This window comes from Centruroides vittatus, unplaced genomic scaffold (assembly GCF_030686945.1).
Source record: "Centruroides vittatus isolate TY-2023 unplaced genomic scaffold, ASM3068694v2 contig_452, whole genome shotgun sequence".
NCBI lineage: Eukaryota > Metazoa > Arthropoda > Arachnida > Scorpiones > Buthidae > Centruroides > Centruroides vittatus.
Genome location: NW_027122248.1, coordinates 2,180,945 through 2,208,016, shown reverse-complemented (window position 1 = coordinate 2,208,016; position 27,072 = coordinate 2,180,945). Strand labels below are relative to the sequence as shown.

Genomic DNA, 27,072 nt, shown 5'->3' with positions numbered 1-27,072 from the left:
AAACAAGTTAAAATCAATAATTTTTAGCATACGCACATTCGTAAACAATCTGAAACTGGAAGGAATATGGATTAACCAATCAAGAACAGTCTGTCATAGCCACACTGTATCTCATGAGTACCCATATCCAAGTGTCCTTCTTTCTCAGTTAATTTGGTTCCAACTTCATTATAACCAACCATCACTGACGTTGTTGATGATAGATTGCTTTGTTTAGAGATACTTATCTCCTTGTCGTTCGTTATGTCAGCACATTGTTAGTTGTTTCTGTAGGATGACTATTTATACATTTCTGTAGAAAAGATCATGTCTTGGAATTTCATCTCCTAACTGAGAAGATTACGCGCACTCAATCACTCGGGCAGATTATACTGTCAACTGTCTCAGCTGAATAGTGGTGCATTTATACAATATTCCTCTTCTTCTAGATGTTTCTCAGTTCGTTCCGAAGCCTGGCTCCTAGGCTTTTGCGAAACGGTTTATTCGAATGTTTCGAAGTATTCGAATCACCGCAGTAAAATTAAAACAAATAAAATTAAGAATTTATTTAACCTAGTGCTATGTAATCTATTGCTTTTAGTCCTTAATATTGTTTAACACTTAGTCTAGATCAAATAGATACATATACATGCGGGCTTATTAAATAGTGCTATGTTATATAATTATATAGCATAGCACTATTTAATAGCATACTAATATATAGGCTATACAGGAAGGTAGTCGTAAATTAAAATGCACCAGAGCGCCCGAGTTTTAATCGCCACTGTCTATGGAGGTTTTTTTTGTATGGGAAAAGTGCAACATCGTAGAGAAATTCTGCAAAATGGCTTACATGCACCAAAAATGGTTTATATATTCGCAATCGGCGCAACATACTGTGCAAGAAGTAATTTTCTCAGTTTTGGGACAAGATACATAAAGTTCAACCTAGATGTTTACGAAGTACGTGAGCTTCGCTCTGCTTTGAAAAAAGTACCAATATATGGCACGACTACAGCGCTTCATATATCATATATTTATATACTAATATACAGTATATTTATGTTATATACGTTACATTTTAGTCTTGCGATTATATCAAAGATTTTAAAAAATTAAGAAATTGTAAAAGCGACTAATTTGGGTGAGAAAAATACAGTAGAAGTGTTTTCCGAATTAACCGAATGTCCAATTATCCGAACCACTACTTGCCTTTCTTTTCTTTCTCCTACTGACGTCACACTGCAATTCTTGTACTGTACGTCATGCGTACCTGTAATTTCATTCTTTACAACGGTTCAACAAACGCCAATACTCATAATTTTTCTTTTGCAGGGGGCAGCACGCTACAATCGAGTCAATGTTTAACAATTGAATAAAGGGTTGATTCACCGAAGTTCTCTAATTCGATACAATGTGTCCATTCATTCACTCATTGGCTAAAATTAGTCTGTTCTCAATGACAAAAGTTAAACAATAAATTTACTATCTATGTTTGGTATTCTTATTTTCTTTTTTCATTTTTGATTCTCTGTGCGCACTAAGACAGTCTTTTTTCCATACCCGTAGTGGGTCCACAATGAAAGCGGACGAATGGTTGACATTATCATCATTATTATTTTACAATAATAGTAAACTGTATGAAAACAAGTAGAGAACTGCTATTTAGAAGCTTCGTTATGAATTTTACATTTAAAACATGTCAAAGTTTCACTTTAATTACTAGAAAGTTCATTAAGGGTTCAGCAAAGTTCACAATGGAGAAGCCAAAAAAGACGGATCTATAGACGATAGGATAAGACAACGCAACAAATAGGCGATTTGCCGAGGAGTGTCTCCCGGGAGGACTTTCTTTTGGAAGTTGTCCTCTGTTCAGGTGGTAGACACATGAAAAAGTTCTGGAAAACTTTCACGTGGCCAGCCCGTTGGTGAGGCACGAACCCGCGACTAACTAACAGTGTTATTCGGGATGGGATGACCGTGAAAAATTCTTGATGAAATCGCTATTGTAGAGGAATTTTAGGAGTTGGTGTTTACCATGAATTTTTTATATGAAACTGTGAAGTGAAAAAGTAAACAATAGAGAGGTCGCGGCCGGCGAAAACGTGTACGTCGGACGTTCAGCGCGGCCATCCTGTAAGCCTAGAAGTTTGGCAATGGCGTTTGGAATGTCGAGCATGATTCCACTGACGTTCCAAACGCCATTGTCAAACTTCTAGACTTACAGTAAGGCGGCGCTGAACATCCGATGTACACGTTTTCGCGATGAAAACGTCGGCCGCAACCTCTCTATTATTAAACATATGTATTAAATTGTTTACGTAGGATTAAATTTAAATACTGCTTTATGAGTTATTCAATTTAATATCTACTTTTTTTAGAAGACAAATCATTCTCAAATATAAAATAATAGCGATTATTCTACGAAAATTTTCTGAACGTGGTAAATGAGGTGTTTTCGGTATAATTTCTGATTAATTCGATTTCAAATCTGATTTCGCTATTGGTTCAGTATTAAAAATCCCTTAAAGCGGCTTTCTACGTGATATACTGTATATTAAATTTTGAAATTTTAAAGTATTAAAATAGCGTTCGAAAGCAAACTTTTAAATCTATTTATATCCCTAAAGTTAGCATATATAGAAGTTTAAAACTTAATAGTATACATAGATCTACACATTAAGTTTAGCACAACCTTTCTGGGACAACGTGAGTATAAAACTGAGTTGCATGTATGTACAGTACAGTACAATATATGTATTATATTTGTATTATTTATTATTACAGTATTATATACTCATAGATCAGTGCAAGTTACAGTAATTTGTATAATTACGATAGTTACGATGGCCAAACTGCGGTTCTCGTATACTTATACAATTTCTTGAAGATTAAACGAGTACTATATTTATCAGGTCGTTAAGTATCAGTAGCCAGTCTGTCCTTATTAAATGTTTAGCTCCGAATCCCCATCACCCGGTTGCCCTATTTTGCGAGTCGGTCGAAACCTTGACCGCTCGGCCATTCGGCCATGGGAAACTGTTGTTCGGAAGATACCAGTACAGTATTTAAATTGTATATAACATAAAATACCATCCATTTACGTTCTGTTATATAAAATGTCATTCTGTAACATGTCTAATATAAAATAACATTCTGTATTTACATTTTGCTAAATGTTTACTTTTTTTTTAAATCAATGATTTGATAATTAATTTATCAATTTACAATTATTGATAAAATATTTATAAATAAAATGTATTTTTCATGTACATATGCTATATTAATAAGACGCGGAGAAAAAGTTTTGTGAAAATGACCGCTAAATAGAAATTGAAAACAAAAATCAAATTCTCATGATGCATTGTTGCCAATCTCGTAATATTTATTTTCTTTTCGATAAAATAGTTGTCATAGCAATTTTAATATTGCTTATTAAAAAACATAATTAATAATAATAGAACCGAATATTTACACGAAACTAATTTTTGAAAAAAAACATTAATTTAATAAAACAGTTAAACTCCTTTTCGTCGTTTCATCTTCGAACCCGAACGAATAATAAAAAAAATCAAACGATGATTAATTTTTACTATTTATGACTGTTAATTATAAAAGAAATTATTTTTAACGAATTGGAATGATTAATAATAATTTTACTACACGGTTGATGCACATTGTGGATGACAATGAAAGAAAGGCGCAGGCGAGAATCTTCGGTGTGGAGGTTATTCTTAGATGATCCGGTCGCACGCGACTGTGGACGGCAATTTGTGTTCCTGATTTGATTTGTTTTAAAAATCAAATTTAAAAATACGTATTATTCGTATTTATCTTATTAAAATTAGGTAGAAAAATATGGTTATAATTGTGGTAAATCGTTATCGTTGAAGGTTAATTCAGTTTCCGGATATGCCGGCGGAAAAAATCAATTTTGTTTTCTGTATATAATTTTTATAATTTCGAGATCCATGGCAGCTAAGCATCCCGACACGCTTTATTGCTGCGATATTTGTGGAGAGGAAGAGCTAACGGAAGATGATATGAGATCTCATACCATGATCGCCCACATAGAAGGGGCCATATCATGCCCCTTTTGTGATCTTGGAGACATTTCTGCCGACGAAATGGTCTATCACGTTAGTACAGTGCATCTGCAGTATTTAAGCCCCGTGGGTGACAAGATGAGGTGTGCCTCCACGTCAAACGATTCTTTGGAACGGTTCGTGATGACCGATAATAATAATTCTGCCAGCGAGAGTAACGTGGGATGTTATTCGCCGCATAGAGGGAATCTTTCTTTGAATTTGCCTCCTTCGCAGTGGAGGAGGGATATTTCCAGTCCTAGAGTCACAAATGGTGATAGGATCACCACTTGTCCTCTCTGTGATTACGGAAATCCCTCGCCCACTAAACTTCAGGAACACATCAACCGTCAACATTTCGATCTCACTAGTCCATCGTTTCCAGACTTTGTTAACTGTGACCGATCTCACAACAGACCTTTCACCTGTCCTCTGTGCAACAGGAACTTTGAGGCCAGCCCCGACTTGGAACTGCACGTCAACATGGACCACCGAGACGTTCTCAGTCCCGCGAAATCCACTCAGGTGACTCCCGGTGATGAAAATTCTAATGAGTGTTGTCCCGTGTGCGGTTGCTCTAATTTTAATTGTGGCCTTGAATTGGCTTCTCATATAGAAGAGCACTTTAGTCAACAGTCTCCTAACGGAATGGTATCCGCTTCTCGAACGCCTATAAATTTCGTCAGTCCAGTAGTAAACGATGGTGAGTTTCGATGCCGTATCAATAGTAATTTATTTTGGAAAAAATATAAATTCATAAGAACGCAGACTCGTGTGCGTACACGCACATTTCTAAATGATGTCATGTTAACAACTTGTAAAGTTGAAAGTTTGAAGTTTGTTAATATGAATCATAAAAGTAGGTGGCTACTTGAAATCAAATGTTAAAATATTTATAATTTTTTTTCAAAAATTAATATTTTTATTACTTCCAGAACTTGTTCATCATTCCGACGATAAAACAAATTAAAGAAATAAAAAATCTCAATTAGATATTATCCTTCTGTTTGTTTGTTTATTTTTTTTAAATTTATGATTGCAAAGGTGTTGATTTGTTTTCAATTCAAAATTTTTGATTGCATAATGAGTAAGTTTTTATAAAATGCAAATAATTGATAAAAGTTTTCATTAATCGTTCTTTTTATAAATACAAGTTCATTTTGTTTCAAACTGATAATCTCAAGCATTTATTATTTCATATTTGTTTAATTATTATAGATATATATATTTATGCTTTCAGTTAAAAAAATACTTATATTTTTAACTGAAAGCATGAATATATACATTAACACACTTGCTATTAACTAAATTAATAAATAAGTATTCATATATTTTTCAGAGAATTGAAATATTTATTTAAATAGCATAACATAGGATACCTGGTAAAGCAGCTTTACCTTACATTTCTATATTCAACGGTTGATTCAACAGTGAATTTTTCGTTGAGTCCCTCTGTTGAACGTTCTGATGTCATGTTTTGTAGAAAAGAGAAACATTTCCATTGAAAGGGCACTTTTCATGATGGCTGACTTAATTAAGGAGAAGGCAACGATTGTAACTAAATAATTGTTTTGCTAAATAATTAAAGTAACTCGCTTAACCATTATTCGAATAAATTCTTTTATTCAAACAAACCTTTATCTGTATCATTTTCTTGTATACTGGGTCTTTCTTTAATAATTTGAGTTTCTTGAATATTTATATCATTAGGAAGACTTAAAGAGGGCCAAATATCGGCCGTAATCAATTTTGGATGAATTTGTAGAGGTAGTTTGTTTATGAAAAAAAGCTTAATATTTCAATATTGACCAAATTATCCAACATAATCGTGCAGTCACATGTTTTATCATATGCAGATCGTTCATTAATCTGTCCGCTATTACAGCATCCACTTCAAGATTGAATGGATAGTTTCTATAAGCAAAATTTACTTTTCATAGTAGCTGCCATGTTAGTTTGTTGAATACTCTACAGTCCTTCAGGTCGTTGAGACCGTCGAGCTTGACGGTGAAACAGCACTGACGTCACAAGTCTCAACGGTCCATTTAGAAATGGTGTTTTCTCACCGTTGAATATAGAAACATACGGTTAGTGTAGCTGGATAAGTAAGCCAATGACATTGCCCATTTCATTTGAAACGGACTGTTATTGGTTTGCTTATCCAGCCGTATTAATTCACTTTGTCAGGCAATGTGCCCATAGAATATCCAATGCTAATTAGTTTACATACATAAAAGATAAACAATAAATATTTGTATATTTTATTCTTACTTAGCTTTTTAAATTATGAAATTAGATGATATTCATTTTTATGAAAGAAATTATTTTGAATTTATTGAATTTTAAAAAGTTTTACTTTATTTCTTTATTCTATTTTCAAAAGACCTCAATAAAATATGTATTTTTTTTCTATTATATTAATAGTATGAGAGAAAAAAATTGTGTATTGTATGTTGATTAAAGTTTTATTAAACAATTTTATTTACAATACACATAGTATACTAAAAATGTTTTTTGTTCAGACTATATAGCAAAATTAAACTGTTGTAAGATGTTTAATTAATTAAAATGAATGTAAAAATTAGATACAAAATTTTTAATTTTTACATTCATTTTAAGTCTAATATACGAAATGAAGAAGAGTAAAACCAAAATGCATTCATTCGAGTCAACATCATAACGTTTTGTGTTAAAATAAAGCTTCCGTATCCGATAGGAATCTCTCTCTACAATACACAGTTGTATTAACTGATGAAAAATAAATTTTAATGCATCTTATACTGTATTTTATGAATATAAGACATGACTTTTGCCAAAAAAGGGCTCAAAAAATCGTCTGAATAGATCAATTTTAATTTTTAAAAATCCAAAATTTTTAATATGGGTGTATTCTATATTAGTCTGAAAATGTTAAATAGTTAAAAGAATTTGGTTTTTGAAAGGTTTTTTTTAATTGCAGGTATAACTAGAAATGAATGTTTCAGATATTCAAATTCTGTTTTATATAATTGAAGTATTTTGATATTGTTTTTGTTTGCATTTAGATGATATTCATATTCAACAAAATTATCATTTGAGTATTTTTAATTACAGTGGATTGAGTTAAATCCTTCACTACCTGGAGATTTCATGTATATATGTAAAGAATAAGATCAACAGAATTGTTCACTGTATCAAAAGTTCACTATATCAAGAGTCCATTGTATATTATTAAATAAGAAGATCCATAAATAAAATTGATTATGAATTATTGTACAGAAATTTTACAGAATGAATTAACAATGAATTACTAAGATTCTGTAGATTGGTCTTTTTGAAATTAAAATGCAAATAAAATATAATTTACATATATTATAATATACAATACTACATAAGTATAAATAAATATAAACAAAATAAACAGTTAATGTTTTAATGGACTATTAAAACACTTTACTGTTTATTTTCTGTATATATAGTGGAGTTTTGATTTACTTTTAAATACTGTACAAACAATTATTTTTAATTTAAAAGTTAATTATAGACATTCTTTTGTGTAACGATGTCTGTAATTACTAATGTACTAATTAATAACAGACTCTTGTTACACTGTTTTTGTATATTTTGTAAAATATCATTTCTAAAGCTAAAGCTAAAAAATATTTCTTTCAAATGATATATTTTATCTACTTTTTTCTTTCTAAACATGTAATAATTTTAAATTGGCAGCCTAATATTTGTCTTGTAATATTCTCCTCTTAAGGTTGTTTCTGCTAAGTTAATATTGACAATGGACAAAATTTAGAATGAAGTACATCATAACTTGATATAGACTCTGATAAGAGTAGGCTTGAGATGTGAACAGTCTACAGATCTTGAAGCCTTGGAGAATTTTAAGGCTGACCAAAAGGGTAATCATATCAACAATGAGGATAAGGGGCAAGTCTCCCAGGCTTGGCAAGTGATATATGATTCGGTGTTGTATTTAAGTGATCATCCAATAACATGCCTGCTGGCTACATATTAGATTTTTAAATTTTGAATTCTGTCTTTGCTCTTCTTCGAATGTTTCATTTTACAATGATTTCTACCTGATACAGGTCTTAGGATAGACCAAAAATGTTTGTAGAACTTTTAAACAATAGGTACAGGACTGATTTGAGATTGTGGTATGTGTTCTCTTTTTGCATACTGTCCAGTTGAATGAGAGAATTTTTGTGATCCTTCAGTTTAGCATCACACTTGATTCAGTGCTAGTTTTAGTGGTGAACAAATAATGAGAGTAAATTAAGGTTTAACTTTATTTTTGTTCTTTATGGCATGTTTAAATGATAGGTGGAAAAAAGGGTTAGAGGAATTAAAAATTGAATTCTTTGGGGTCTATGAAGTTATTTACAAAAGAAAGAGAGAGCAATAAGTTTTATTTATATATAATAAAAATAGAAAGTTGGACAGAGAAATAAATTACAACTTACAGAATGAATTACAACTTGAATTACAACTTACAGAAAACAATTTTAAACTTCTTTTGATGCATTAATGTTATATGGAAATAAATTAGCAATATAATTAACTGATTAAAATGAATTGTTGATTAACATACAATTATGGAAATAAATGTCTTAATTTATATTATTATTTGATAAAATATGCAAAACTCTTTAGAATTTTCTTAACATCTCAAATGCAATAACAGATTTCAGGGATTTTTAGAAGTCTACTAAAAAATTCTTAATTTTCTTTTAAAAAAATTACTATAAACTAGTACGAGTAATTTGAAATAATTCAAATGAAATTTGACATTAAGAATTAAATATTAAAACCATCAAGTCTTAATAAAATATCTTAAATACATTTAAACATGATTTTAAAGGTATGAAATCATATTGGACTTTTCAGTTAATGTTACCCTCGGTGCCAAGATGGCGGCTCGTCTCCGATTCCAGCAAGGAAACAGTGGGACGCACATTCTAATCTCACCTAACCTATTCTAATAAATTACCATAATTATTAGCAACCAAATTATTAGAATAGGTTAGGTTAGAACGTACGTCTCACTGTTTCCTTGCTGGATTCAGAGACGAGCCACCATCTTGGCACCAAGGGTAACATTAACCGACTTTTCAATGGAATTTCCATGATCAACCTTGTAATGTGAAAATATTTGAGGAGCATACATTGCAGCTTTGTTCAGGCTATTCTCATTTTATGTTGGATTGATTTGTACTGACTGACAATGCTGGTTTAAAATTTTCTCCAAAAAATAAATCTCAAAAAAACTTCCTTCTGCAATATGTAAAATACTTTTTTTAAATACTAAATGCAAATACCTATATAGAAGAATAAGCAAATTTGGTAGAACATTTAGACTCACAGAGGAGGAGACAAATGATGATGACCCAAAGTATGTTGTAAAAATAATAACTATTGGTGCACTTAAATGATTTCTTGCTAATGCGTTTGATTGAAGTGTTGCAAAATGGACCCTGACTAAGAGTGAAGTGACTTTGTAAAGAGGAGTTTAAATGAAGCCTGAGCATTCTTATGAAATTCTACATAAGAAAAGAAAGGCACGGATCATATTTAATGCAGGTGCGTGATCTTCAGCCTAGCCTGTTATCTATGGATGATTCTCAACTAGAACCATCATTGCAGAATTGAAGTTGTGTCCAGCAGCAGCTGTACAAGAACAACACAATGGTAGTATAAAAACTGCAGCATATTTGCCTATAAATGAATAAGTTATAATATTAATTTATTATTACTTCATATTAGTAAAAATTTTGCTTTAAATGTATTATGGTATTATTAAAAATCTATATGTATTCATTTGTGAATGCCTGTAACACATCCCTATTCATTCCATAATAAGATGGATTTATTTTGTGCCAATTTTATATACATTGCCTCTTTCAGGAATGTGTCACCAGTGTAAAATGAGAGCAGCTTGTATTGCATGCCTCATAATTTACATTTCCTAAAAAATTCTTATATCCTAGGGAAAAAAATTATAATGTAGAAACCTACTTCTACTGTTAATTGATATATTCCAGCAATAACTTTATTAATTAGTTTACATGAGTATTTCATAGAAATACATAAGTAATTAAAGTTAGTGTGTTTGATAATTCTATATAAATGTGATTTTTATTTTATCAAAAATATTTGTTTGTTACGTAATTAATAAAATTATTTATCGCTACAATATATTGATTAATATTATATAATTTTTTTCTTTGAATTATCAATCAAATGTCTTCAAGTTTTTATATAAAAATACTTATATTTTCTGGATTTTTGTATTTTCAAAAATATAAATTATGAAATGATGTAGTCACTCAAATTTGAAGAGATTTATAAATATTAAGTAGTAGGATTTATACAGATAGAGCTGTTGTTATTACTACTAATGGTTAATGTTACCTATGGCAGTGTTCCGCAACTGGTGTGCCGTCACAAGGTGAAAGGTGTGACGTGAACTTTCACATATTCTAATAATTTCAAGTTTTATTTATATATTTTTGTCACAGTTGCTGTGTTTCTTATGCGTGTATTTCATTCTCTGCCGCAGCACTGATGAAATAAGATGATGTTAAAGCAATAAACTCAAACACATGTTGTCCCAGTACTCACTTATTGTTTTGGAATTATACATTAGACTCACACAGATCTTGAGCAACTCCAAATGAAAACAAGAACATTTACTAAGCATAAACAACATCATCCTAAATCCGCCATAGAAAGATTAACACTTCCACGTAAATATGGCAGACGTGGCCTGATCGACATACCGTAGTTAACCTCTACCACAAACAAATACTGTGAGAGTTTTTCTACAAAAAACAAGAAACATCACAGTTACGTAAAGCAGTAATTCTATCAGACTTAAATAATACACCATTAAATTTACATTCATAACGTATGGACACTACAAAACATATAAATAGCATAGTCACCGTTAAGCAATCGTGCGTACGAAAGGCACTCCATAGCAGACATCCCTATGACCTGACCCAGGATTTTGTTGACAAAACTGCGTCAAACAGCTGGTTAGCTCAGGAATGCCTCTTTGGAGGGACGGAAAGATTCATGATTGCCATACAGGATCAGGTCATAAATACTAAAAACTACAGAAAACACATACTCAAAGATACAACACTCATAAATGACACATGCAGAAAATGTCATATCATGCCAGAAACTATACAACACATCACTTCCGGTTGTAAGCTCTTGGCACAAAACAGATTATTTACATAGACATAATCAAATAGCAAATATATCAAGAGCTTGCAAAGAAACAGATTATTAGACATCCACGAACCATACTACAAAAACATTTAAAAGACAGTATTGGAAAACAACACACAAAAAATGTAATACAACAGATAAAACAATTTACTACCACAGACCAGACATCACACTCATTGACAAACACAATAAAATCACATACATTATAGACATATCCATTCCAAACACTCACAATATACAAAACGCATGCACTGAAAAAATTAGCAAGTACACAGAACTCGTCCAGGAAATAAGGCATCTGTGGAGGATAGATAGGGTGCTTATTGTACCTGTTGTTCTCTCCTCTACAGGTGTCATACCACACACACTACACAAAAGCCTGGGCACATTAAAATTGAATAGAAATGCATACATCGCACTACAGAAGGCCACTATATTTAATACATGTCATATTGTTAGGAAATTCCTGAATACAGACATACACACTGACACTTATTTAATTTTTGTCTTTGTTTTGAAGTTACTATGCCTTGACTCTAGTCCGGCATAGTACACAGCCATCGGTGTCAACTGTGTATAACTCACAAAACCCAACATAATAATATTAATAGGTTTATGGCATTACAAAATTCTATTAATAGTATCATATCATACGTTTTTGAGGGGAATAACATTTTGGTGTGCCTTGTTGAGTCATGTCGAGTCATAGGTGTGCCGCGAGTAGAAAAAGATTGCGGAACACTGACCTATGGTAACGAACGTGGCAGCTCGTCTCTGAAACAGTGGGACGCATGATCTAACCTAACCTAACCTAACCTATTGTAATAAATTACCATAATTATCGCCAACCAAATTATTAGAATAGGGGGTAATTAATTAGAATAGGGTTAGGTTAGGTTAGAACGTGCGTCCCCACTGTTTCAGAGACAAGCCGCCATGTTCGCTACCGTAGGTAACATTAACCCTACTAATTGATAAATTCTTTATGCTAATGAATGATTATTTACTGACATTTGTATAATGAGATGTAATGCTATTTGCTTGTGGAAAAAAGTCATGTATATCTTCAAAATACAATTTTGCATTTTAAATTTTTGCCATCTTTAACCTTTTGAGTTATTAGATAGTGATTATAATTTATTTAGTTATTTATATAATTTTATTATAAATTTTTTTAGTATTTATTAGTAAAATAATTATATCATTTATAAAAATATTTTGATGAATTTATATTCTTTAATAAGAAAAATATTTTTAGTGAATCAAAACTTTCTAATTTTAGATTTTTATACATATAAAATTACATAATAACAATGTAATTAAAGTCGAGAAATTAACTTTTTTCTTCCATAAAGTGTAAATTTTCCAAAAATTATAGTTTCATTCTTAAATTTGACTTTTGATGATTAATACTTTTAAAATTGTTTACTTTATTAATTATCTGATATAACAAATATTTTAATAGATTTTTCTATTTAAGTAATTGGTAAGAATTCAAGGAATTTCAGTTACATATTTAAATTTTCTATATCATCTCATGCATTACAATATTTTCAATGTTTCCATTAGGACAAAATGTATTTGTAGTTAAATTTTTACAACACAGGCATAAGTCTATATGTAGATATCTACATTTGAGTAGGCATTTGCCAACTGATACCAATAGTTCATACAAAAAGCCAGTCAACATGGCTGGCTCTCCTCCCATTCTCTTTTCTTTTTACTACATTTCTTTTAATTTTGAAATAAATATATATTTTTGCGGCACATCTTTGCCAACATCGATGGATGAAATGCTCCGTCAAACTCCTCAGTAACTTCGCCTTTGGATTAAGTGAACGTAGAAGAAAAACTGAAGCATTCTGTTTTCATGATGTTGATTAAAATACTTTACATATATTCTAATAAAGAAGAAAGATTTTAAGTATTTACATTATCAAGAACTAGAAACTGAAGTTTGTTATACAATTTAATATATATGCAATGCAAAATAACCATGCCAAAGATTGAAGTGTTGGTACTCAAGAAATCCTGTCCAGCTAAATGGAGTTACATTGAGATGTGTAAAGTTTAAATATTTAGGAATTGCATTGAAGAGGAATGAAAGCAACTCGGAAATGGACAATCAGATCGGTCAAGGAAGCACTATACTACAGGAACAAAATTGATCAGTAGTGCTTAAGGGAGAGCTAGGGAAGAAAACAAAGCTGTCAATCTTCCACTCAATCTATGTTATAATCTTTACTTATGAACATGGTTATTGGTTAATGACTGAGTGTACAATTTCAAATACAGGCAATGAGATGAGATTTCTCATATTTGCTATTAGTGTTAAGAGACTTGACAGAGTTTGCAGCAGCAACAAGCAGTGGCACAATAAAGGATATTTTGTTTTCCTATCCCAATGGACTCAAGAAGAGCCAAGAACCCAGAACTAATGGATCACATTTGTGAACCAGTCTGGATGTCTCTTAGAATTCTAGTACAAGAGTTGAATTCAGTTACTGCATATCAAGACCATTGGAAGACTATTGGGACTGCTACCCCACAATTCTCTCAAGATAGCAGGCATTGAAAATGATAAATAAATTATGCAATTTCAATTAAATAAATATTAGTCTGAAGCAAAATAAAACATTTTGAAAATAAATACAGTAAATTCCTGCTACTTTGGACCATGCCAACTTGGACTTTGCATAACTAAAACAAATTTTTTGATAACAGAAAAGTTATAACAACTAACAAGTTATTATAATTTTAAATAAATTATAACTAACCTATTAGAACCCATACTTTTTGTGTATATTTTAAACAGAATTTATTTATTCTGAATGGCAATAATATTCATATCTCACAGATGATTTTGAGTAAATGACTGTTGATTTCTCAAATGGTCTTTAATAACTAGTAAACAATGAAAATTAGTTGAATGAATTATTACGGATTTATTTATGTAAAGATTATACAATTAAAACACTTTTAACAATTTAATTTTTTCATTTTATTCATGTAATTTTTCAAGAAATGTGGTGCACAAAGTAACATTGCATTTTTTGTAAAAGATTTACTTGTGCAATTGGGGAATTGGCATTTTTTTTGCTTATCTCTTTTGGAAATAATGTTGTTTTTCCCAACATATCCTGCATTCTAAAAAACATTATCTGTGTTTGGTAAACTAAAAGCTTTTTCTCTCATTTTATTTCCAAGTCCAATTTTGAGAAGATTCACTGCAATGTTTCTACAAAAATCTTTGGTTAGTATTGTTTCTTTTTCCGTTGATGACAGTTTTTAAGGTGAATCCATTGACAACAGCCTTTTCAATGATTCTGGTAAACAGGCACTAATTCCATTTCTTCAACAACAATTTTGTTTTTCTGGAAGCTAATGATAAAGGTCCACAGCTCCCATATATTTGTCATAATTGTTTATTACTGTAGGTTGCTGTTTTGACACCTTTCTATTTACCCTTTTGCTCCATCTCCATAGATGCAAGAGTGGTTGGACAGTGTCATGGACAGTGTTATAATTTGAACCTAATAATATCCATTTATTGTGACTTTATTTTATCATTAGTATCTTATTCTTACAATCAAATTTATAGTCAAATGATTTTCTAAATAATTTTTCTAAATCTTTTGAATTAATAAGAGGATCGTTGCCGATTCTGTTTTCTCTGATGGTGCCATTTGCATGAATCTTCTTTCAGGAAGTTCATCTCAACTGTTTCAGTGATAATTTCTCTCATATCTTTATCAACTAATGCTTTCTCATCGGTCAGATCATTGTATCTGATGGATTAGTTAATAAATCTGTTTCAGTTTATTCAGAAAATAAATAGTCGTGTTTCATTAATTCCGAATGATTTAATAATTAATTTATGCCAATAAAATAGAACATAAAGTATGATAAATTAAAAATTACTGTAGTTTTAAGCCCTGTGTACTGTTTATAGGACACTTACGTTTAAAAATAATTCTGCACGAGAGAAAAACAAATTTTATTTAAAAAATATTTGCATGTGGTTGATAAGACCTTCTACACGTTTTATCTAAGAACACTTATCTCGGTTATTAGAAAGACAAAATTAATATTAAATCAACACAGTATAGAACAGAAGCAGTTTTCAACAATATAGAAATATGACTTGTCCTGATCAGTGCTATAATATACCAAGCTAATATCAAAAAGTGAAATAGAACAATACAAGTGCAAATATGTACACTTCAATCTAAACAGAAATTTTTACGGAGAAATTATTATGTAACATGCTAGGATCTCCAAAGTACATTGGTTATAATGGGTTAATGAGTGTTTATGATACCCTGAAGCCTTTGCAATACTTTGATAACTTAAGTAATATTTATGCAAAGACTGTACATTACTGTATACTGAAGTCATAAAATTTTTTGAGCTCATTTCATGCAAAAATAAATTTAGCAGTATAACCTTCTAAAGCTCAATAAAACTTCCATAGAGAGCAAATAGTAATAAATTAATCTACTGTATATCTGCTGTCTTGTTTTCTGCATTATTGGAGAAAAACCCCATTAACTCTGTCATAAACGAAGACAACCTTCATCTGCCTGAGTTAACAGGAGTTTACTGTATATAATAACATACAATTGAACTACAAAATAAATGTTATAAGTTTAAAATATTTCTGAAAGTGAAATTTTTCATGTGTTATTAATTGTTTTTAAATTTTAACATGTGTACATAATATGTATGTACTCATTGGTATCAAATGTATTAATGCTGATATTATTTAACTGTGTTCAGTTAGCGAATGGAAATATTACTATCCTACAATAATTATAAGATTTTCAGTTTTGATTTACAATCTGTACATGATATTCTTGATTGGGCTGCAATTTGAAAAAATTTAGACCTATAAATTCCCACTGTCATCCATCTGTCTTTCCTTAATCTCGAGAATGGATTTAGATAGATGAAAGACGAGACCAGATTTGGAAACCATAGGGGAAAGACGCCCCAATTAACTATATAAGAACTTCTGATGCAAACCGGAAGTTGTATTACTTCTATTCAAAAATTTCCCCTGAAAGGTGTTAAATTGGTAACTGGCACAACTCTATTGTAAAAGGAAAAGTATGATGTACAGGGACAAGCCACTACTAATTTGAGGTGGAGAGCATATATTTTAAATGAAATAAATTAAAAATTGCAGCCCAGCATTGTGACGACGTCACAATAAATAATTGCTTGTTTACATTAAAACTTATCTAAAGCAGAACCTGAATAGATCAGAAACCTGCCTTAGCGGAAAAAGTTAGAGTGGAGCATTTTTTTTTTTACGTTAAAAAGAAACACGTTTAAAATGGATACCCACCAAACTGGAAAAAATATTTAGTACTGTGTGATTCTGGTTTACACATGTTTTACTGTTTACATTATAACAAAGTTTCGAAGTTTACTTCTCTCATATGCTTACAGCAAAATTTATTTATTAGAAAGTTTTCAAGTTTGACACATTTATGGAGTCAGCAAGACATGTTGAAAAAGTCTATTCACTTTCAATGTTCCAGAATACAAACTTTTGACAACTAACTTTTCTCTATGGGGTATTGGCTGTCAAAATTAAAACTTCCCTTAAAATCAGTCCAATTAAAAACACGGGTTTAAAAATGGGAACCGGCAATGCCACAGACGTCTTCTTAACTTCCATCCTTACCTCTTGGGGACAGTAGAGCTTTTTATCTACTAGAAGAAAGTGCTGGTAAATTTACATTTTAAGCTGCCTCCCGGCGATAAATCTCTGCAGAATAATTTCAATTAAATTGCAGAATTTCGTCAGATGATAATCGATTAAGTTTAAAAATTAAATTCAAGATGTTTTCAATAGACTATGCCTTCAGTTTAATTTTTAAACTTAATCACCATTCAACAAAATTCTACAAAAATTATTTGTGTAAATGGTTTCATTTTTATTATAATTGTAATCAGATGTGCAGTTATCACATCAAAGTTATTTTTAGCTTATCCTATTGGTAAATTATTTAATGAAGTAATGATTGTGAATGGCTCACTCAGCAGACTCAATAGTTTCAACTGAGTGAAGATATGATAGCAGGTAACTGTTACATAATGGAAACAAATCCGCTCAACAATAAATTATGAGTTAATGCAAGTGGATTGTGGCATTACAGTAGCTTCTGTTCATTTCTGAAAACTTAAAAACATACCGTAAAATAAATTAAATTTATTTTAAAGTTTTATTTTGCATATACCGTATATAGTTGACGATAACTGTTAAACTGACCTAGTTTAAACGGATTAATACTGTAATGTATGCCTTTATATCCATAAATAATACATACTTCACATGCTAATGTGGTCACAGTCGTCTTTGATCAGTTATAGCTACCTGAATGTAGCCTAAAATTTGTTGCTAAAAATGAAATTGGACATTGATTATACAATAGATTGAGGTAATGGTTGTTAGCATTTTATGAACAGACAAATCCATTTCATTTAACATTCATTCTAGGAATATTTAAGTTCATTACAGTATAATTCCTACAACTGGAATTTAGGCTAATAAACACCTCTACGCATGAAATTTACTGAAAGATTTTGAATAGATACTCTTGATAAATTGTATTATATAGTAGCTGAACTGCAAGCATTTGTGAGTTTATTTTTATTAAATATATTATTCCGGTTATTAAACTGTATAGTATTTGTCTATAATTACCACAAATATCAAAGAATTAAGTCATTCATGTTTAATGGATGAAAAGATTAGAAAATAAGTGTAATAAGAAAAGAAAGTTATAAAACTGGGTAAAATGATGTTAGAATAAGTACGGTAAATGAAAGATGTGATAGATAAAGAATCATAACGTTATTCCAAAAATCCCTGCGATGTTCTACCCTGCCAGATTTAATCTCGGGTCTCTCAGAGCGATAGGATAACACCTCAACTGCCTCGGCCATCCAGTTGACTTCACTATTCTATCTATTTTTCATGGTTTGAAAGTGATTATTCTTTGTGAATTTTAAAGTATTTCTTTAAACTTTGCCAGATGTTTCTAAAATTCAAAATATTTTAAATTATTCAATCTATATTATTTGTCTTGCATTTAGTATAGTTTTTTGTTTATTTAGTATTCAGCTAATCTCATTATGAACAGAGAACAGGCAATGGTAAAAGCCTAATTGCTGACATTTTATTGTCAACAATTAGGGTTTTAGATCTTTCGTAACATGAAATATGAAAGTAGATATGAACCATCAGAAATGGATAAATAAATTTTTTAAAGGCCACTCTGGGTTTTTATTTGATTTTACATAAGAGCTTCCAGAACTTCATTATACGAAAAAAAAAATGCAATTTGTATTTATTGTTTTATAATGGATTACTTTCAAATTAACATGACTCATTACACTGTTAGAGGCCAAATATACTTACTCCGCAGTAATTTGTATGTAAATACTTGTTATATCGTGCACAATATAACTGATATATCTATCCATTATTAACCGAAGCACTTTTATATTTAGGAGAAAAAAAATGTCATATGTCTGAATGAGTGATAGAATAGAATGCTACGTAACAAGCGGCTACTGTATTATATGTATAACAATGACAAAAAATTTGCTTTATTACAGTTCACTTGAATAGTTTTTCTCAGAATTACTTTTTGGCAACCAAACCCATTGTTGGGAGACACACAAGTGATTCTTTGCTTGCTAAGTTATCACTAAAGTAGGACATCTAGGCACTAAAAATCATACAGATTATATAATTTTTAGTGCCTACATGTCATAGTTCTAGGTTTTTCATTTAAGTCTTAAGCTTATTTTAATGAAAATGATTAGTATGAAATAAGTAGTAATGATTCAGAATTAAAGCTAGTATTCTACAGACTTATATTATAGCTTATCATCTTTTATTGAGACATTTTAAATATATTTTATTTGTCACAAATTACTGATACATTGTTATTTTGCTTTTTTATAAGCATGAACACTAACTGATCGTGAGAAGCTAGCTACATACATTCACAAAGTCTAAAGTTGTAGCATTAATTTAAGAAAGCATTATAGTATTAAACTATGTTGGTAAACTAAGTGTCATTAATGGATGACATGCTAAATCTTAACTTATTGTGTAACAATTGTTGGGATTGGCTCCTGCGTTACAGAAAAATCTATCGTCATCATTTTAAACCAATTTTTGTACGATTGATTAGAAAGACATGCCTTTTTTTTGGTGTGAAATTAAAATTTTATACACTTTCATCATTTGTGGCTAGCAAATAAGCTTTAATTTGGATTAAATTATCAGGTCAGTCCATAAGTCCATGCGCATTTTTATGATCTTGAGAAAAAACTTGTTTTGCTGTTAAAAATGTCAGTCTAATGTGATAATTTTTACACTGAAGTGTTAAATTGGATCTCATTCATATAATACTGTTCAGAATTGTGAACATTTCAGTTGTTTATTTTCGTTAAAATGGAAGTAACCAACGAATACAAAAGACATGTTTTATACTTTTTATTTTTAAGTGGTGAGAATGCTACAAATGCAGCCAAAAAAATAAATATTGTACGTAATCAAATTGTAATTAGTGCAAGGACTGCGCAGAAGTGGTTTGAAAGATTTAGAAACGACGATTTTAGTGTGGAGGATAAGGCTCGTACTGGAAGACCTCGTTGACCTTGATGATGATGCTCTCTCTGCACTAGTTGAAGCAGAACCATCTTTAACAGTTGATGAAATTGTGGAACGTTTAAATTCATCCCACGGAACTGTTCATAGACACCTACAACAAATCGGAAAAGTTTCAAAGCTAGGAAAATGGATACCACACGAACTGTCAATAGCTAACCGACAGTGTGTAAACATTTGCACGTCTCTTTTATCCCGTATTGCTTTAGAACGTTTTCTTGGTAGGCTGGTTACTGGAGACGAAAAATGGATCCTCTATAATAATGTGACGAGAAAAAGACAATGGATGGATCACGACAAGCAGCCAAAACCGACTGCAAAAGGTGGGTTGCATCCAAAAAAAATTCTTTTGTCTGTTTGGTGGGATATGTCAGGTGTAATTCACTTTGAGCTGTTAGAACCTAATCAAACAATTACAGCTCAAATGTATTGTGAGCAATTAGAGTGTTTAAATGAAAAATTGAAAAAAGAATCGACTGTCGTTAGTGAACAGAAAGCAGGTTCTCTTGCAGCATAACAATGCCAGATCACACGCTGCAAAAATAACTGTACAGAAACTTGAAAGCTACAACTTGAAAATTTTACCTCATCCGCCATATTTGCCAGATATTGCTTCCAGTGATTATCGTCTTTTTCGCAGTTTGCAGAATTTTTTAAAAGGGAAAACTTTTGAGGATGAGAACAATGTAAAAAAGGCTATTTCTGAATATTTTGATTCAAAACCGAAATCATTTTATGAAGACGAAATTAAAAAGCTACCATCAAAATGGCAAGAAATTGTACAAAATAATGGTGAATACATTATAGATTGAAATAAAATTTAATTAAAATATTTTGCTGCTTTTTTTGTAGATAAAAATACGCGTGAACTTATGGACTGACCTAATATATTAAACAGGAAGATAGATTAAAATGTTTCATGTTTTTGTTAGACAAGACAAGGGATTAATATAAAATTAATAAGTATTAAAATTTTAAATTGTTTAAAATTTTCTAAATATAGATTGTAAATGTTGATTTTTGAAATAAATCGGTATTGTTATTTTAATTGAAGGTGATGCTAGTGCAGATCATCTATTGGCATTGGAAATGGAACACAGGGAGCGGGAGCAGCAACGTCTTAGAGAACAACAAGAATTTCGTCTATTGCAGGCACAATACGGCATGGATAACCAGGGAAATTTCAGGGAACAATCTATCACAAATATGCAGAGAGCTGTTTATGCCGGAGAAATGAGTGTAACAGATTATTACAATCGCCAAGTAGAACTTTGTATTGCAGAAAGAGATGGAGTAGACGATGGCCATTCTTGTATTAAAGGTATTTATTTAATTTCATTAAAGAATGAAATAGTTAGAATTTTTTGAATATTTCCATTAAAATAATTTTTTTTTTTTTAGGTTTAATACCAAAAATAAGAGCTTTCAGCATGGCTACTACTAATGTAGAACATACGTGGCTTTGTACCACTGTTGATCATTATGGTTCCACTTACGGAGATAAAGGATGGGGATGTGGGTATCGTAACATTCAGATGCTGCTGTCGGCTTTAGTGCATCATACAGGTTATAACCACCGATTATTTAATGGTAAAATTTAAGATTACATATTAAAGTTTACTTTATTAAAATAATTAAAAATATTATTATAAAAGAGTTATTTAATAATTGTTTTCAGTCAAATGTAATTGGAAAATAATTTTTAACAGGAAAGAATTCAATTCCTTCAATATCCAAATTGCAAGAATTAATAGAAAATGCTTGGCGCCATGGTTTTGATCCTCAAGGATGTGAGCAGCTTGGAGGAAGGCTCACAAACACAAGAAAATGGATTGGTGCTACAGAAGTTGTTACTTTTCTTTCTTCATTTCGTATTAAGTAAGCCATTAAAACTGAATTAAATTCTCAAAAAAGCATTTAAAATATGAATATTATTATATTTAAATATATCAGACTATTAATTTTGGTTTCCATTATTTTTTTATTATTGAATTCTATATTAAAAAACTTTAAATTTCTTTACTATCTTGATGTGTTAAATTCAAATAGATGTTTAGTTCATTCATGTTTTTTTTTTTTTACATATTCAACCTTGTTTGTGTTTGAATTGTGTTTTAAAAATCATGATGCAAACTAATGTAGTGTAAATTAAAATAGTTTTCCATGATAAACTTTTGAAATAGTAAAAAGTAAGTTCCAATATCATAATTTTCAATAAATAGTAAATTAAACTTTATCTTTCTGAATCTGATGTAAAACAGCGATGGCTGATTGACATCCCATGGGCCGAATTGGCATGGGCCAATTGGCACTTCCTGGGCAGATCATTTTTTATGAACTGTACTATATTCATTCGGTAACTACATATTTCCACCATTACATAAAGCTAGTGCATGTCTCATATTTGCAATCAAGCAATGACAAGCAAAGAAAGTTTATTCATATTGAGATTAATTTGTGAATTAATCAAAATGAATTACAACACATTATGTAATTTATTCTAATAATAATTAAGATATTAGTTATGTGCACACATCCAATAGTCTTTGTTTATTAGTTTTATTGCTGAGAAGTTTGAATTTGACAATCATTCTTACACACTACATTCATGACATTTATTAAATGTGACTAATCAAAGTGATTTTTACAACTTTATGAATTTATTATAAAGTAACTAAATAAGTAAAAGTAATGATGACAAAGAATGAAGTTTACTAGTGTAAGTGATATAGTAAATAGTAGTTTGAAAACAGAAGAGAGAAAAAGAAAGAAATGCATAGTTTAAGAAGGAAGAAAAACAGAAAAAATAATCAAAAGTTAAAATACTAATAAATTCAGACTTGTTTTACATACAATATAACTCGCATCCAGCAGAGGGATATAACAATTTACTATACATCACAATATTTGTAACAATTTATATTTTGAGTTCCAAGCGTGCCTTAGGTTGAAAATGTTTGTAAAAGTACTTTAATAAACAGTTTTTCTCAGCAAACATTAGGTGCCATATTATGACTATTATATCTTGCTTCACATTATTTTTATAAATGAATTGTGAGAGTTGAATAAAACAAAATGGAAAAAACCCGATAATGATCTCATCAGCAGCTGGTATATGTCAACCTTCTGACCTGAGAAAGTGTCAACTTATACTTTCTCAGAGCTGATAGTGACACTTTAGGCCACCTTTCCCTCGACTTCTAGTCACCTCTGAGAAATTTCATCTTTGAATACGACAAAGAATGATGCCATTGGGATTAGTGTTTGTATGTCTTTCTATCCAGTGTTGGGATTTGTATTTGTATGCTTCATCTGTATTTTTGCTTGGATGCTCTCCAATGCTGGATATATTGTTTTATATTCAAAGCTCTACCACATCGAGAACTGTTTCCCTGTACTTTCTAAAATGGGAAGTATTTGTCAGGATTTGTAAGGTATCATAATTTGTAAACACTTTCTCTCTGTGATGACAACACATATAACTGTAAATACTGTCTTACTTAGACGTGTAATGTATTGTATGAACTTTTGTGCTGTCTAATAAATGTTTAAGCGTGTAATAAGTGTAGTTAATTGTATTGAGTGACTCTGTCCAATTGAATCTCATCATTTTTTACTCCATCCCCTTGCCCTACAGGACACATATGGGACCACATTATTGCCATCCACAAAAATGGAATATACATTCTATACATTTAATTAATTATACATTACATTATATTTAATTACAAAACAAAGGTTCTAAATTGGACAAGCAATTATCTTTTGTGATATCGTTATACTGCTGGGCTGCAATTTTTAATCATATTTTAAATTTATTTAGTTCAAACTATATGCTCTCCATCTCAAATCAGTTGCCCCTGTATATCATGTTTTTCCTTTAACAATAGAATCATGCTGATCATCTGACTTTTCAGGGAAAACTTTTGAATTGAAATACCATGACTTCCAGTTTGCATCAGAAATTTGTATATAGTTAATTGGGGCCTCCTGCTCCCAAGGTTTCCATATCTGGTTTCATCTTTCATCTATCTAACTCTGTTCTAGAGATTAAGGAAAGATGGAGAGACAACAGTGCGAATTTATAGGTCTACAATTTTTTCAAATTTCAGCCCAATCAATGATATTCAAAATGGGGAAAGTTCATTCTACTTAATTTTCCATTATAATGAAAATAGTGTCCAGAAGCAATACTTTTTACTTGCAGTTTGAAATAAAAGTATCTATTGTACTTTAGGCTGATATGAACCCACTATACCCTAATATTTTGTCATGGACCCTCCAGTGTGTCAACCGTCCTGTATTTTATGTGATAGACTTATCCATTTTGAATTAAACTGCTAAACATTCTTGCACATTTCAGAGTAAAGATTTGAAATATACTCCTCATGTTTGTTTGTACTCCTCCAAGTAAATATGCACTTGAGTAACATTTGGCACAAAAATAACAGAGTAAAAGAGTCCTCAAACATACCACAAAAATATATTTACATCATTGTGGCATATTTTTAATGCTTAACAACATGATTCTATGGTGGCTAGGATGGCCTAATTGACACCAATTGTGAGGTTTATGCAGCTTTTAGAGCTTTCTTATTGCAGAATGTAAGTGATTACACTCAGAAATTTCTGACACCAAGTAGGTTATGCCTACTACTAAAGTTTTTGAAAATTTTTGTCGATGGCAATAATGCGGTCTCATATTGCAAAGGGGATGGAGTAGGAAATGACGATATTCAGTTGGATGGAGTCACTCAATACAATTAACTACACTTATTATACATTTAAACATTTATTAGACAGCACAAAAGTCCATACAGTACATTACACATCTAAGTAAGACATAGTATTTATGGTTACATGTGTTGTCATCACAGAGAGAGAGAGTGTTTACAAATTATGACTTTACAAATCCTGACAAATATTTCCCATTTTGGAAAGTACAGGGAAACAGTTCTCGATGAGGTAGAGCTTTGAATTCAAACAATATATCCTGCATTGGAAAGCATCCAGGCAGAAATACAGATGAAGCATACAAATACAAATCCCAACACTGGATAGAAAGACATACAAACACTAATCCCAATGGCATCATTCTTTGTCATATTTGAAGGTGAAAATGTCTCAGAGGAAACTAGAAGTCGAGGGAAAAGTATCCTAAAGTGTCACTATCAACTCTGAGAAAATATAAGTTGACACTTTCTCAGGTCAGAAGGTTGACATATACCAGCTGCTGATGAGATCATTATCGGGTTTTTTCCATTTTGTTTTATTCAACTCTCACAATTCATTTATAAAAATAATGTGAAGCAAGATATAATAGTCATAATATGGCACCTAATGTTTGCTGAGAAAAACTGTTTATTAAAGTACTTTTACAAACATTTTCAACCTAAGGCACGCTTGGAACTCAAAATATAAATTGTTACAAACATTGTGATGTATAGTAAATTGTTATATCCCTCTGCTGGATGGAGTTATATTGTATGTAAAGCAAGTCTGAATTTATTAGTATTTTTTCTGTTTTCTTCCTTCTTAAACTATGCATTTCTTTCTTTTTCTCTCTTCTGTTTTCAAACTACTATTTACTATATCACTTACACTAGTAAGCTTCATCCTTTGTCATCATTACTTTCACTTATTTAGTTACTTTATAATAAATTCATAAAATTGTAAAAAGCTTTGATTAGTTACATATTTAATCATTTATTTTACATTTAAAAATAATGTTCTGTTACTCCTGTAGAAAATTATTTTTAGTTCATACAGTTATTATTATAAGATCTTTTTTCCTAATTGGTAGATTTATAATAATGATTATTTACATCAGAATATTTTTAAAGAAATTAATAACATTTTTTATTAAAATTGTTATAAAAATTTATAAATTTAGTACTGTTATAACAATTTATTATGTTTCTTTATATAGGTGTATTTTAATAGACTGCCATACTGCTACGGGTCCAAATGGTACACACCCCGAAATGTTTCAGTGGGTGAAGGAATATTTCACAAAAGATGATGATTTTCTTTCTCCAATCTACCTCCAACACCATGGTATTTTACTGCTTATTTCATTATTAATAATTCAATTTTTCCTCTGTTAATTATTACTCATTTAATAAATAATAATATAGGGCACAGTAGGACTATTATTGGAATTGAGGAATTAAAAGATGGAGAACTTCAGCTATTAGTATTTGATCCTAGTCATAGTAAAGCTCAAATGGAGCAATTCAATAACACTGCCTGTAATGCTAATGCCATGCGTCTAGTACGGCGGCCACTGTCTGCACTGAAAGCTCGACAATATCAACTAGTCACCGTAAACGGACTTATGGAAACAGAGGAAGAATTTCAGGTAATTAATATTATTTTTCATACAATGTAAAATATTTATGTAAGAGAATAAAAATATTTTTGTTTGTTTTATTTTTAGAAAAGCAAAATCCTACGTTCTCAACGAATCCCTCCAAATTAAAAGCTTTCCTTTGGACTTGCCTTCTGTAATATGCTTCTGTGGGCAGCAGATCCTTATCTTCATTCTCTTTCGAAAATGGTTAAGGATGTCCAGAGTGATAATTATATTGTAGGAGAAGTAAGAAGTGTAGATTTAAAAATATAATTTGAAATAACTCCTATTGGATTATAATTTTGTATAGATATCATTGAGTTTGTATACATGTATATATATGATTTGTCATTTAGTTTCATACACTTTACGAAGTAGAAATTCATATTTATTTTAAAATATTCTTTCCTTAATTCATTATTTTTACAATATTGATTTATAAGTTTAAAGATGATTATATTAAATTTTGTGTTGTCTTCTTATTGTAACTGTATTGAGATTATTTATTGTTTCATCTCTTTTTATATTTAAAAATTTAATATAAATAATTTATAAACTAGAGAAAATATTTCATATTACCCTAAGGCTACCCCCTAAAATCTAATATACAAATTTTCCAAACATTCAGAATGAAAAAAAAAAGATAAGAGTTTCTTGATCTTTGATTTATTTTTAGGTTAATGTTTATAACAATTTAACTCATTTACAAATCATATTAGAAAAACGTAATG

General features: G+C 30.5%; 1 protein-coding gene across 1 annotated transcript; it reads left to right on the top strand.

Moving 5' to 3' along the window:
- The first annotated feature begins 3,668 nt into the window (after positions 1-3,668).
- LOC136977211 (zinc finger-containing ubiquitin peptidase 1-like) lies at positions 3,669-26,641 on the top strand. The gene is made up of 7 exons (XM_067272678.1): positions 3,669-4,767; positions 21,044-21,310; positions 21,391-21,579; positions 21,699-21,867; positions 25,919-26,046; positions 26,127-26,350; positions 26,429-26,641. The coding sequence occupies exons 1-7, from the start codon at positions 3,951-3,953 to the stop codon at positions 26,468-26,470; spliced, it is 1,836 nt and encodes a 611-aa protein (XP_067128779.1). The 5' UTR covers positions 3,669-3,950; the 3' UTR covers positions 26,471-26,641.
- The last annotated feature ends 431 nt before the right edge of the window (positions 26,642-27,072 follow it).

Bases quoted from the DNA above. Each gene is read 5' to 3' on its own strand.
- LOC136977211 (XM_067272678.1), top strand. From the start codon at position 3,951: ATGGCAGCTAAGCATCCCGACACGCTTTATTGCTGCGATATTTGTGGA. The intron at 21,311-21,390 runs GTATTTATTTAA...TTTTTTTTTTAG, and splicing joins TGGCCATTCTTGTATTAAAG to GTTTAATACCAAAAATAAGA. The intron at 21,580-21,698 runs GTAAAATTTAAG...AATTTTTAACAG, and splicing joins TAACCACCGATTATTTAATG to GAAAGAATTCAATTCCTTCA.